The sequence below is a fragment of the Schistocerca nitens genome, chromosome 7 (genome assembly GCF_023898315.1).
Source record: "Schistocerca nitens isolate TAMUIC-IGC-003100 chromosome 7, iqSchNite1.1, whole genome shotgun sequence".
Classification (NCBI taxonomy): domain Eukaryota; kingdom Metazoa; phylum Arthropoda; class Insecta; order Orthoptera; family Acrididae; genus Schistocerca; species Schistocerca nitens.
In genome coordinates, this window is record NC_064620.1 from 611467066 (window position 1) to 611479819 (window position 12754).

At 39.5% G+C, this 12754-nt stretch overlaps 1 protein-coding gene across 1 annotated transcript in view; it reads right to left on the reverse strand.

Moving 5' to 3' along the window:
• Window positions 1-12754, reverse strand: part of LOC126195171 (cGMP-dependent 3',5'-cyclic phosphodiesterase-like) — a 333488-nt gene that overhangs the window by 135756 nt on the left and 184978 nt on the right. Inside the window, exon 8 of the mRNA XM_049933683.1 lies at window positions 4146-4330. Coding sequence (XP_049789640.1) covers window positions 4146-4330 — 185 coding nt within the window. The remainder of the gene's footprint in view (window positions 1-4145; window positions 4331-12754) is intronic.

A 12754-nucleotide genomic window follows, 5' to 3' on the forward strand; every position in this document is an offset into this window, starting at 1 on the left:
CATGTTTTATTGCAAACATCAATGTTCGTCAGAACAGAACTTAACTCCAGAGCAGAGAGTGCAGCTGTTTATACAGACATCTAATATTGCAGAATATACAAACATAATAAAATTCAGGAACCTTCCAGAACCAATAAATACTAAATGGCAAATAACTGCAGGTGGTCGGATCTGAGATAGTGACCCACAGTACGCCAGCCATACACCACACTGCACTGCTCCCGACATTGGTCCCTCTCCTGGAGAAACAGCAACCAGCTGTTTCAGAAGTTCTTGCTGCAGCTGACTACAGCACCCTCCACGATACAGATCTTGTCAGCTGCACTCTGTATGTCAGTCCTGACAGATCCTTGTGTTTTGGTCTTCATTATGAAGAGCATCAAAGGTAGCACCTCCTGTTTAAGCTTTCTCCCTGAATGAGAAGCTCTCGTTGTCAATTTGCGCCCCAGGAGTACAGTAGGTTTTCATCCGCAGAACAGGGGCGATATTTCTGCATTTTTGTCTTCCTTATGAAGGGTCAAAATCATCAACTTTGTCATAATGTCCAAGTGATGAAGGATATGGTACAGCTCAAAGTGGTGTTTTAGTAACTTTTCAGGTATACCCAGGCAAAAAAATACATACTGAGTTTGCTGATGTGTACCTCACTGACCTGTGCTTGGTGCTACAGTACTATCGGTCTTTTTCCAGGGCACCCAAAGTACAGCTGCATGCCAGCTGTCTCGCTTCTTCAGACCTAGTGATAAGGTGTTTCATGAACTACACCTGAGTATTGTCCAGTTGAGACAGGAACAGTGTAGTCTTTGCCATTTCAGCATCACAACCACAGAATCGAAGGAACATTGTGAATCCAGTAGTGTCTTGCTTTGCTATGTTGAGTTCGAATGTCACAAGGGACAGTACCGTATTCCAATCTCTTTGTCTGACATGAACATACATTGAGAGCATGTCTGCATTCTGTGAGACCATTCGTCTGTGGGCAGTAGGAAGTTGTCAGCCTGTGGGTGATGTCGCAATGTGAAATTACATCTCCTGTCAGTCTCAAAAACTTTGCCACAATCGGAGATCATCACATGGAGTGTTTCTGCATCAAATTGATGTCTTCTACAAGAAACCTTGTAATTTCTGGAGCTTTGGCAGTTGGTACTGTTTTGGTGACAAGAGTAGTGGCTGAGGTAATCAGTGTAAACTATTATTGCTGATTTGTTGAGTCTGGGAACCTCCTCAAAACATTCAGTGCAAATCAATGGAATTGTGCTGCTGCAAGCGGAATTGGTATCAGATATCACGGATATAAATCCGGCATGTGCTTCCATCACTGTCACTCCGTATAGTGGTTCACATAGTGACTAATCGATTGGTAAAGATCTGGCCAGTGATACCTGAATCTGATACTGTTTAGAGTCTTCACTAATCCCAGCTGACCTGGTGGTGTGCCATGGAAAACATTAGGGTAGCTGGCTGTATATGAATTAGAATGACAAGCAACCATTTCTGCTTCACTGGATCATAGTTCCTCTTACACAAAGTTGTGTTTATTAACTGGAATTCTCCTTTGGGCAGTTCCTCATCTTCCAAGGCTTTTATGGTTTTGATCAGTGCTGGCATATGATAATGGAAAGTCCTTCAGGAATATACATAATGGAAGGAGTAAAAGTGATAACACAGTTTATAGTTGATGCATTTAATTGTTGATAGGCACATAAACAGCAGTGAGGGCATCAGATGAACCCTCCTTCAGGGGTAACGGAATAAACATACATACGTAAATACACATACACCTGTATGGCACTGTCCTGGCACTACAACTCAAATGGGGTGAAGAGTTGTGTCGAATGGAGCATGCAAGGGGAGGACACCACACACACACACACACACACACACACACACACACATGAGAGACTGTCACACATACCACACTTAAGCAAACAATTAAATTCACCCACACATGAGAGCCTGTGGTCATTTTGTGTGTGTGTTTTTTGTCTATTTCTGATGATGGCCTTGTTGACCAAAAGCTCATTTTGTGACAGTCTTTTTGTTGTGCCTTTCTGTGACTCAGCATCTCTGATATATGGTGAGTAGCAACCAGCCTTTTCATAACATCCTGGATTTTCCATTCTGCCAGGACTATTACTGGAAAGAATGACTGATGTTGTGAGGACAAATCTCATCTACATAATTCAGAGATGCTGGTGTCCCATAGAGGATCAAGATAGCATGGGTTGTGAAGCAGCCATTGGAATTAAGTGTATAGTGCTCACCAGCAAATTCTGCTTCTGAATAGTCAACTCTGCTATTGTCTCTAGTTTGGCAGTTTTATAGCAGTTTTCACAGATAGTTCTGCCTATAATGGATAAGGTACGTCAGCCACATGATGGGGCAGGATATACTTGGTGGCTGCATTGGACTGGTCTTGATGTGGCAAGGGCTTAGGAGTTTGTCTGGTGTAAGGTTTATTACATTTCTTTCAATCCACCCATTTAAAGCAAGTGATTATTTGTTACCCTGGCTAGTAATTCCATGTGTCATTATTTATGGTACTCACAATTGAAAATTGTGAGTGTCAAGAATTTTTAATTGAAGTGATGACAGGAAACTAACTTCCAAAATTTGTATAATTAAAATCAAAGATATGCAGAAAATATTTAAAATTGTTAGAGATACAAGGACATGCTTGAAGCATGCACAGAGTATGGCTAATGTGCGCATACCCATACTACTGATTTCCTTTAAGGTCTCTTCAAGCAGAATGAACTTTCAGTTCATACTCTCAATTCCTACATATGTATGTTTATGTCAAAAGCCTTTTCCATTTGCATTACTGCTGTTTGAAGCTGCTCTAAGAAATCTGGCCTTCCCTGTACAAAAACTTAATATTTAATGACCTATTTCTAGATGCTTAATACCGTTCAAGAATGAATCTGTTTGTCCAAACATGATTAGTGAATGACACGACTTTGTTGTTAAGGTAATAAGTGAGTATGATGAAGCTGAACATTAAGTAAACATACAATTAGAGAAATTTACCTTGTTGGCTGCCATAGGAAGAACAGACTACATAAAAGAGGAATGCCAGACTGTCTGCCCTTGGAAAGAAGGTTAAAGCAATTCATTTAGTTCGCAGAATTATAAACGACACTTACTAAATGTGGTGTTTTTGCCACAGACACCATTCCAGACATATCACATCCTAATTCATAGAGTGGCATCAGAAATTCTGAGTACCACCCTAAGAGGCAGCCACACAGCAATTGTGGCCACCAACTGATAGCAATTCACACACACACCCTCCTTCGCAGACACAGGCAGTGACACTATAAAAGCATATAAGAGGCCACCACAACTTATGATCAGGCCCTCATTCATTCTTGTGTTATACAACTGAATACTCAGCCTCTCTCAAAGTGATTACAGCATATTACGAACTTGACATATTTAGACTGTATATTGGATCTGACTAAACTTTTGTTCTGCAAACTACTGAAGTTAAGTAAATGATATTCACTTAACTGCTGTCATGTGTCTCCTTCTCTGTTTTCTGCTTTAGAACACATGCATCACCACAGGATACAACACTATATTGTTGTGTGTCACAAATAAACTAATTTCATAATCTACATCCTTTTGGTTTAACATGCAACACATTGTTATATGTATTTGTCTAGACCTTTCGTTATTCCCCTGGTACATTACAGTCAGTTATTTCCTGCTGTTAGTTAAAGCTAGTTGGATAAGAAAATAAAAGCCAAGTCTACATTCACATAGAAAAAGCAAAGGTAACACAAATGTTTATACATATATACAAACCCATGCAAAGTAATATGTTGTGAGATAATTGGCTGACGGTATGATCACTTACAAGTCTTTGTACACACCATGATAAATCTGACCACATCTTTGTCATTTCAAATGGTTGGTACATGCAGCCATACAAGACATTTTTAGTTACCAGGGAAAAAAAATTATTCTATGAAAACTCCTTTTCTTTGAGTGTGTCCAATGTGTATGCAATACCCTAATTTCATGTGTTAAGAATTTCCAGCTTTGCCAGATACAACTGTGCATTAATTTCAAATAAATAATATTCACTACATCAGAGAGCATTCCCGAACAAATTTTCTGATAAAGGTTATTTCATTTACCGTGATAAAGTCTCCTTATCGATTTGAAAGTGATTTACCAAATTCAAATCTTCAAAAAACTTGAAAACATAGCACGTTGTTTCAGGAACTGGTATTGTGCGAGGGGAGAAAGACCAATGTAATAATAGTTTGTTGTCATGACTTCCTTTGCAATTAAGTAAGTTTTGTACATCCTCTGCATTCACCTAAGAAATGGAAATAGAAATATGTGGTTTACTTTTTGTTACTACAGTAAAATTGCTTACCATTATTTACTGAAGAGAACGACAAAGTAAAATATTTTTATACACAATAATGGTTAGATTTCCATTTTTAAAATGCAGTTGCTTACGAACAGACAATCTAATTAGAAATTGACGGAAAACAAGCATTTGTAGAGATACATACAGTATTTGTATGGGAAAAATATTGCTAACAGAAACAATGGCACACAAAAAATTTATGAGTTTTCTTTTCTTTTTCCTTTAGATGTATATAAATTGAAAGTTAGAAGCACTTTCACTTTCATAAGAATGGTAAGGAAATGTAGTCACGAAAATTAAAAGAAAAAAAGTGAGTACATAAAAAAGCAACAACAGAAATATATAGATCTTCTACGACATTTCGGGATTGCTGCCGGATCATGTTGACTTCTTGTCACAATACATCAGCTGGCAACCGTCCAGCATCTTCAGGTGAGTGTCCGCCACTGAAGGCTGCCAGTACATAGTGTTGGCTTTATAGCAAAAATAGGCACACAAATGCATGTACACTGGCACCCTTCACAAGGGTGTCCTCTATTGATATCCGCACCCTCTGCAAATACAAACTGTTCCCCCTGAGGCATGCAGGTGCAAGTCCGTCCTCTGTCAGAGTGCACGCTCACAACACTAAAAACAAATGTCAGATGCTGCAGGCATCTCACTGTGAATAAAACGTTTTCTCTCAGAAAAAATAAAAGTGGTCACCAGGTCCCAATCCTTCCGCAGTTGAAAGCCGCTGTCACAATTTATCAGATTTTATGTTAGACATATTTCCACAGATTCTTAATCACTGAATCCCAAAACGATCTCACTGGGGTCAGTATTTTTGTGGCAGAATAATCCGCAGAGTGTCCTACGGTAATAAAATGCTCAGCTACGACCGACTTACGGGGCTGCGAAAGGAGAGTGTGATGCTCGTGTTCAATCCACCTTTCATGTACTGTGCTGATCGTCTCATCTGTGTACGCCTTGCCACACTGGCAAGGAATATTGTAAATCCCGGCCTTCTGCAGACCCAGACTGTCCTTTATCAAACCAAGAAGAGCACTAATCTCCGCCAGTGGCCAGAAGATTACTTTAACTTCATGTTTCCTTGGATTCCTGCCTCCTTTAGACCTGTGGAACGAAAGCCTTGGACTTGAGCAGCTCCTTATCTTCTGGGTTGTCACATCTCCTTAATGCTGTACTAATCTGATGTGGAGACTAACCGTTATCTATGAACACCGACTGTATGTGTTCTAATTCCTCTGTAAGGCCGTCTTCATAAAAAACAACACGAGTCTGGTGCACCGACGTTCTGTGGACAATGGCTTTTTGTGAACGATGATGGCAGCTCGATGCTTGCAGATAAAGGGGGTTTATGGTAGACAGGAAACCCCAATGACCCATCCACTCTCCTAGTACCCGAGCCATCCAAAAATTGTAAGCAACCATCCTTCTCTATTTCCATCATAAACTGGATGTTCTTGTGGACTGAATTTAGATGTTGCAAGAATCGTGACAGTTCTTCTTCAGTATGGGGTCATACTATAAAAGTGACATCAATGTATCACCAGAAGACTCTCCGTTTAAGTTCTGCCAAATCAAGTGGCCTCTCCTTAAAGTCTTCCACAAAAAAAGTTTGTTATCAGAGAGGAGAGAGGACTGCCCACGGCAATACCATCAGTCTGCTCAAAATCTTCATTGTTAAAATAAAATTAGTTTGAAGAAAGGACACGATGAAAAAGAGCCGTTATATCGGCCACAATCTTATTGCTGATGAGTGACAAAGAGTCCATAAAAGGAACCTTAGTTGAAAGTGAGATGACATCAAAGCTCACTAGTAAGTTAGTCTATTGATAACATCAGCAGAGTTGTGAACATGATGCGTGCACTTCCCCACAAAAGGTCTCAGCAGAAAGGCAAGATGTATAGCCAAATAATACTTGGGGGTCTCGATATTAGCAACAATTTACTACTGTCGATATTATTGAAGACTTTGAGGAGACGGCACTTGATTCGACAGAACTTAAAGCGAGTCTTCTGGTGATATGTAGATGACACTTTTGTAGTGTGGTGCCATGGTGGTGAAGAATTGTCATGTTTCTTGCAACATCTTAATTCAGTCCACAAGAACATCCAGTTTATGATGGAAATAGAGAAGGATGGTTGCCTTCCATTTTTGGACGTCTTGGTTACTAGGAGAGTGGATGAGTCATTAAGGCAGTCTGTCCATCATAAGCCCACACATACAGACCTTTATTTGCAAGTTTCGAGCTGCCATAACCCTTCACAAACTACTGGCATCCTTAGAAAATTTGTGCACCAGGCTTATATTGTTTCTGATGGAAATGGCCTTACAGAGGAGCTAGAACACCTACAGTCGGTGTTCAAAGATAATGGTTACTTTCGACAACAGAACTGTACAGCGCTAAGGAGGAAGAAACGTGACCACCCACAACACCAAGATGATAAGGAGCTGTTCAAGTCCAGGGCATTCCCTCCATATGTCGGCAACCTTTCATCTAAAGTAGGCACAATATTAAAAAAATATAAAATTTATAGTAATCTGCTAGCCACTGGTGAAGATTAGTGTCCTTCCCAGTTCAGTAAAGGACAATCTGCGTCCGCGGAAGACCAGGATTTACGAAATTCCTTGCCAGTGTGGCAAAGCTTACATACATCAGATGATAAGCACAGTACATGTAAGGTGCATTGAGCATGAGAGCCACACTTACCTTTCGCATCCAAGTAAGTCAGCCGTAGCTGAGCATTGTATTACCACAGGACACTCGATGATTTATTCTGTAACAAAAATCTTGGCACCGGTGAGATCCTTTCGGGATTCAGTAATTAAAGAATCTGTGGAAATACGTATAATGCAAAATCTTATAAATCGTGACAGAAGCCATCTGTTGGACAGGACTTGGGACCCAGCGATCTCTTTAATTTCTTCTGAGAGAAAACATTTTATTCATAAGACACATCTGGTGACATCTGACTTTTTTTTTTAGCGATGCAAGTGTGCATTCTGACAGAGGATGGACATGTAGTTTCACCCTTAAGCATGCACCTGCACGCTGCAGATGGAACAGGATTTGCATAGGGTTCAGATTTCAATAAATGACACTGCTGTGACAGTCACCAATGCACAACTTGGAATTAGGGTTCTGAGTTACTTCCCCTTGTAGTGCTACTTTTATTTTTTTCCACACATTTTCTTTCTATAAACGCAAAAATTGGGACAACAAGCAAAGCAGTAAGCCAGCTGCAGCACAAAAATTGCTGTTGATGTTTTAATAATGTAATTACTGAAGATTCAAATATGTATTATGCCAACTGAAGATGGGTGAGAGCCCGAAACACGTATTGGCGTAACTAAAAATGCATAAAAAAGTGGCTGTTTGCTGTGTTTATTAAAATAAAATAATTTATTTTCTTCTGCCTTTCACTGCAGATGAAAGAACTGTTTGTACAAAAAGCAGCAAGAGTATGACTGCAGACTCCCTTCCACTGCTGAACGTAATGTTTGGTTAAGCGATTAGCATGAAACTGGTTGTGGCATGTACCTTGACATTTTTTCTCATCTAGCTCGCTGTTTATTTTGTATTAGTGCTGCTCACTTGGACTTAATGATGACACAACTTATCACTGTATTAACAGAAGCAGTAATGAAGGAATAGGAAGGAGCTTGCAAATGTAAAATAACAATGGAATGGTTACAAGACAATGTTTTGTGTGACTGCTGCATTTTATACAGAGCCACACCTGTTAGATTGTTAATGCATTTTATAAAATATGGATCATAAACTGCATCTGGAGAATACGTATAACCTCACAGGCTGAGATTAATCAATGAGAAACAAACCGACATTTGTGATGCCTCTAATGGATGAAAAGTCAAACCTAAGAAGAAAAAAATGTATTTGGTACCTCTGGCAGAACAATCACAAACTTAAAAAGTTTGTCATGGATGAATCATAACTCATGACACAAAAGACTTAGAATTAACCTCTAGAGAAATAGTTTTGGACTTAAACAGATTGTCATCTGATTTATGGACTAATTATCTAACAAATGGAATAGATTTTGTATTCTCTGGAATTAACAAAATGAAAAAAAATCCTTTAGACATTATTCTAATAGTCTATTTAGTGTGCAACATATATTATATGGTGCTGACCAGTATAACAAATGATATATTAGCTAAAATGGTACTTGTGAATTACTTTTGGTATGTTGCAAAAAATGAGATGGTACTGACTGTGATACTTCAGAAGATCACAATTATTAAAAATATCATTAGAAAACATTGTGATTTCCAAGTCTGTGATTATCTCACTCAGAGGTAAAGTAGCATTTGGTTGTGGTGACAGACTGATCTGTAGCTTAGCCCCAGTTCTATGTTAGGTTGGACTGTGGTACTCTAGTTGTGAGTTGGCAAAGCAATGAGTGTGAAAGCAAATACATCTGTTGCTTAGCCCAAGGTCTATGTTAGGTTGGAATGTGACAGCTTTGTTGTAAGTTGGTGAAACCACCAAACGTGGTAGTCTGATCCTGTAAGCTCCCCTCCCCTCACAATTTTAGAGACCTGACGGCGATCCTAATGGTTGACTATCAGATTATGGGGTGAGAAGCAATGACTGTACAGAAAACCAAAATGTAGCCTAACAATATTTGGCAGAACAGTAATTCTTTATAACAGAAGTAATCATAGAAGATGTTGAGGTTCCACTATAATAAATGATGACTTCCTATAACTTTATTTATTCACCTTCAAACAATGCAAATCACACTTAACTGTACCACACTCATTTCTATGATGATACTGACGAATTTTAAAGCTCATGTACTCCAAAAAAGCTGCAGATTATTCATCATTCCTATTACAACAAAATATTACCCTCAATGTGCAGATAAACATTTTATAATTAATTTCTCATATTTATGGCTCACAATTCTTCTATTACACATTCACTCAACTGAGTCTGCATCACTACTGCCCTCACATGCTCGCTCCTAACTCACATTGTTGATTGCAACCTGCAAATGCCCTGTTTGCTGGGAAAAGCAGGTGACTATAAAAAGTTCTAGAAGCTAAGGTTCACCTGACAGTGCCTGCTGCTATGTAGTTTGTTGGCCAGGATACTGATCGTGGTATCCTTACAATCTATAGCTTAGTCTGAGGTGTAGGTTAGGTTGGAAGGTGACATATAGGCTGTCAGATGTTTAACAATAAATACTAACCACATCTAAAACATGTTTCAAGTGCCTGTCTTGATATGTTGAAATGCTAACATATTGAATTTTCAGACAGGAGATGGTGTGTAGTTTTACCTGAGTGATACGTTTTCTACTTGAAATTTTAACCCGGTAAGTCATGTAAACACCATGACATAAAATATCCTGTTTTTCTCCAAATGTGGATTGACCTATCAGATACACCAACAAGTGGAATATATTGGATTACATGTATCTCACGGTACAGTTTTTATTTTGTTGCTTTTGTCTCACAGTTCCATTTTGCAAAAATTCTAATACAATGTGCAAATTCTACTACAGAATGGCCACTTTATATGGTACAGTTTATAAGGGTGATTAATTGGAGACATGGGCTTCACTTATAACAATTTGGTGTTTGCTTTCTTTCTGTGATGACATTTGTGTTCTCTTTGACTATTATGACCAAGTGAATAGTTTGGCAGTTCTCTGAACAGTGATCAATTTTGAATGTGCGGTTATCAGTGAGTTCTTTTTTTGAGTTGCTGAAATGAGCCAGTGAACTGATCTGCAATGTTCACACAATTTAAAAGATCAGAAGCAAATCGTACATTGGTATGTGGCTATCGGTTTCATCACGAAAGACAGAAGGTGTGACCTTTGCCAAACAAAAATGAAGTTGGTACCAAAGAAAAATTTGAATGATGGTTTTATATGGTGGTGGTGTTGTGTATAAGGAAGTAATTGGCAAGAGAAACAATGTTCAACAAGGAATGGTCCTTGGTCTGCTTGTAGCAAACTATCAATAACTACAATCTTATAACTAACACACTTTTGCAGTTTAAATTTAGCAGCAAACATATTTTGTAGAATTAAAACTGAAATCACTGTGTGGATGACTCATAGGAATATTGTAGAGAAGTGTGTTTTCTATTTGTTTAGACAAAAACAAAAAACTTGGTGGGAAAGACACAACTGTTGAAATTGATGAACCCTTATTTCGGAAAAGAAAATTTGATAGAGGAACTATTGCAACAAGACAATGGGTATCCGGCACCACTGAAAGAGGCACTCATAAGTGTTATTTTGTGTTGTCAAAGTAAAGTCAAAGGAGGTACTGCTGGAAATAAGAAGAAAAGATCTTAGCTGGGACAACTATAATGTCTGCCTGTTTCTTATAAGCAGCTATCAGGTGAAGGGTTCAAGCACCTCCCTGCAAAAGATACCCTTATTTCAAGAATCCAAGTACAGGAATGGATACAGTTTTGATTTATATTCAACACAGTTAATCTGAGTTGCAACACAATGAGTTTCTCACAGGAATGTTTGTAACATATCATCCATACCCTTCTTCTAATTTTCATTTGTACTGCTATCTGATGCCTTTCTGTTTCTCTGCTAATAGTTTTGCTGCTTCCTAGCTCCTCCACTTGTACGAGGTGCATTCAAGTTCTAGTGCCTCCGATTTTTTTTCTAATTAACTACTCACCCAAAATTGATGAAACTGGCGTTACTTCTCAACGTAATCGCCCTGCAGACGTACACATTTTTCACAACGCTGACGCCATGATTCCATGGCAGCGGCGAAGGCTTCTTTAGGAGTCTGTTTTGACCACTGGAAAATCGCTGAGGCAATAGCAGCACGGCTGGTGAATGTGCGGCCACGGAGAGTGTCTTTCATTGTTGGAAAAAGCCAAAAGTCACTAGGAGCCAGGTCAGGTGAGTAGGGAGCATGAGGAATCACTTCAAAGTTGGTATCACGAAGAAACTGTTGCGTAACGTTAGCTCGATGAGCGGGTGCGTTGTCTTGGTGAAACAGCACAGGCGCAGCCCTTCCCGGACGTTTTTGTTGCAGTGCAGGAAGGAATTTGTTCTTCAAAACATTTTCGTAGGATTCACCTGTTACCGTAGTGCCCTTTGGAATGCAATGGGTAAGGATTACGCCCTCGCTGTCCCAGAACATGGACACCATCATTTTTTCAGCATTGGCAGTTACCCGAAATTTTTTTGGTGGCGGTGAATCTGTGTGCTTCCATTGAGCTGACTGGTGCTTTGTTTCTGGATTAAAAAATGCCATCCATGTCTCATCCATTGTCACAACCGACGAAAAGAAAGTCCCATTGATGCTGTTGTTGCGCGTCAACATTGCTTGGCAACATGCCACACGGGCAGCCATGCGGTCGTCCGTCAGCATTCCTGGCACCCACCTGGATGACACTTTTCACATTTTCAGGTCGTCATGCAGGATTGTGTGCACAGAACCCACAGAAATGCCAACTCTGGAGGTGATCTGTTCAACAGTCATTCGGCGTTCCCCCAAAACAATTCTCTCCACTTTCTCGATCATGTCGTCAGACCGGCTTGTGCGAGCCCGAGGTTGTTTCGGTTTGTTGTCACACGATGTTCTGCCTTCATTAAACTGTCGCACCCACGAACGCACTTTCGACACATCCATAACTCCATCACCACATGTCTCCTTCAACTGTCGATGAATTTCAATTGGTTTCACACCACGCAAATTCAGAAAATGAATGATTGCACACTGTTGAAGTAAGGAAAACGTCGCCATTTTAAGTATTTAAAACAGTTCTCATTCTCGCTGCTGGCGGTAAAATTATATCTGCCGTGCGGTGCTGCCATCTCTGGTACGTATTGACAATGAATGCGGCCTCATTTTAAAACAATGTGCATGTTTCTATCTCTTTCCAGTCCGGAGAAAAAAAATCGGAGGCCTTAGAACTTGAATGCACCTCGTAAATTAGATCTCCTCTTTTCTTTGCTGATAGTTATTTTGACCAATCAATGTGAAAACTAACAAATGTGCCCCTATAATCCACTAAACAGTAATTGACTTCTCCCCTCGAACTAAAGGTTCAAGGCTCTAGAACATAAAATTCTCAAGTCCTTTTGCGCTCAGGACCATGTATAATACTTTGGGATCGTTTACCTAAATTTAAGTATTGTAAAAGATTGGGTAATTAACTGGTGACCTAACACCGTTACATTACTGAACGAAATAAGTGTGTCAGTTGAGAGTGAGTAATTACAAGTGTGATGTTCCGAGGTGGAACGAATGACATTAAATACTTCATGCAACTAAAGACCTATAAAGCTGTCTGCAATCACTAGCCATGTACCTTTACACAAACATCAAACACTAGGTTCATG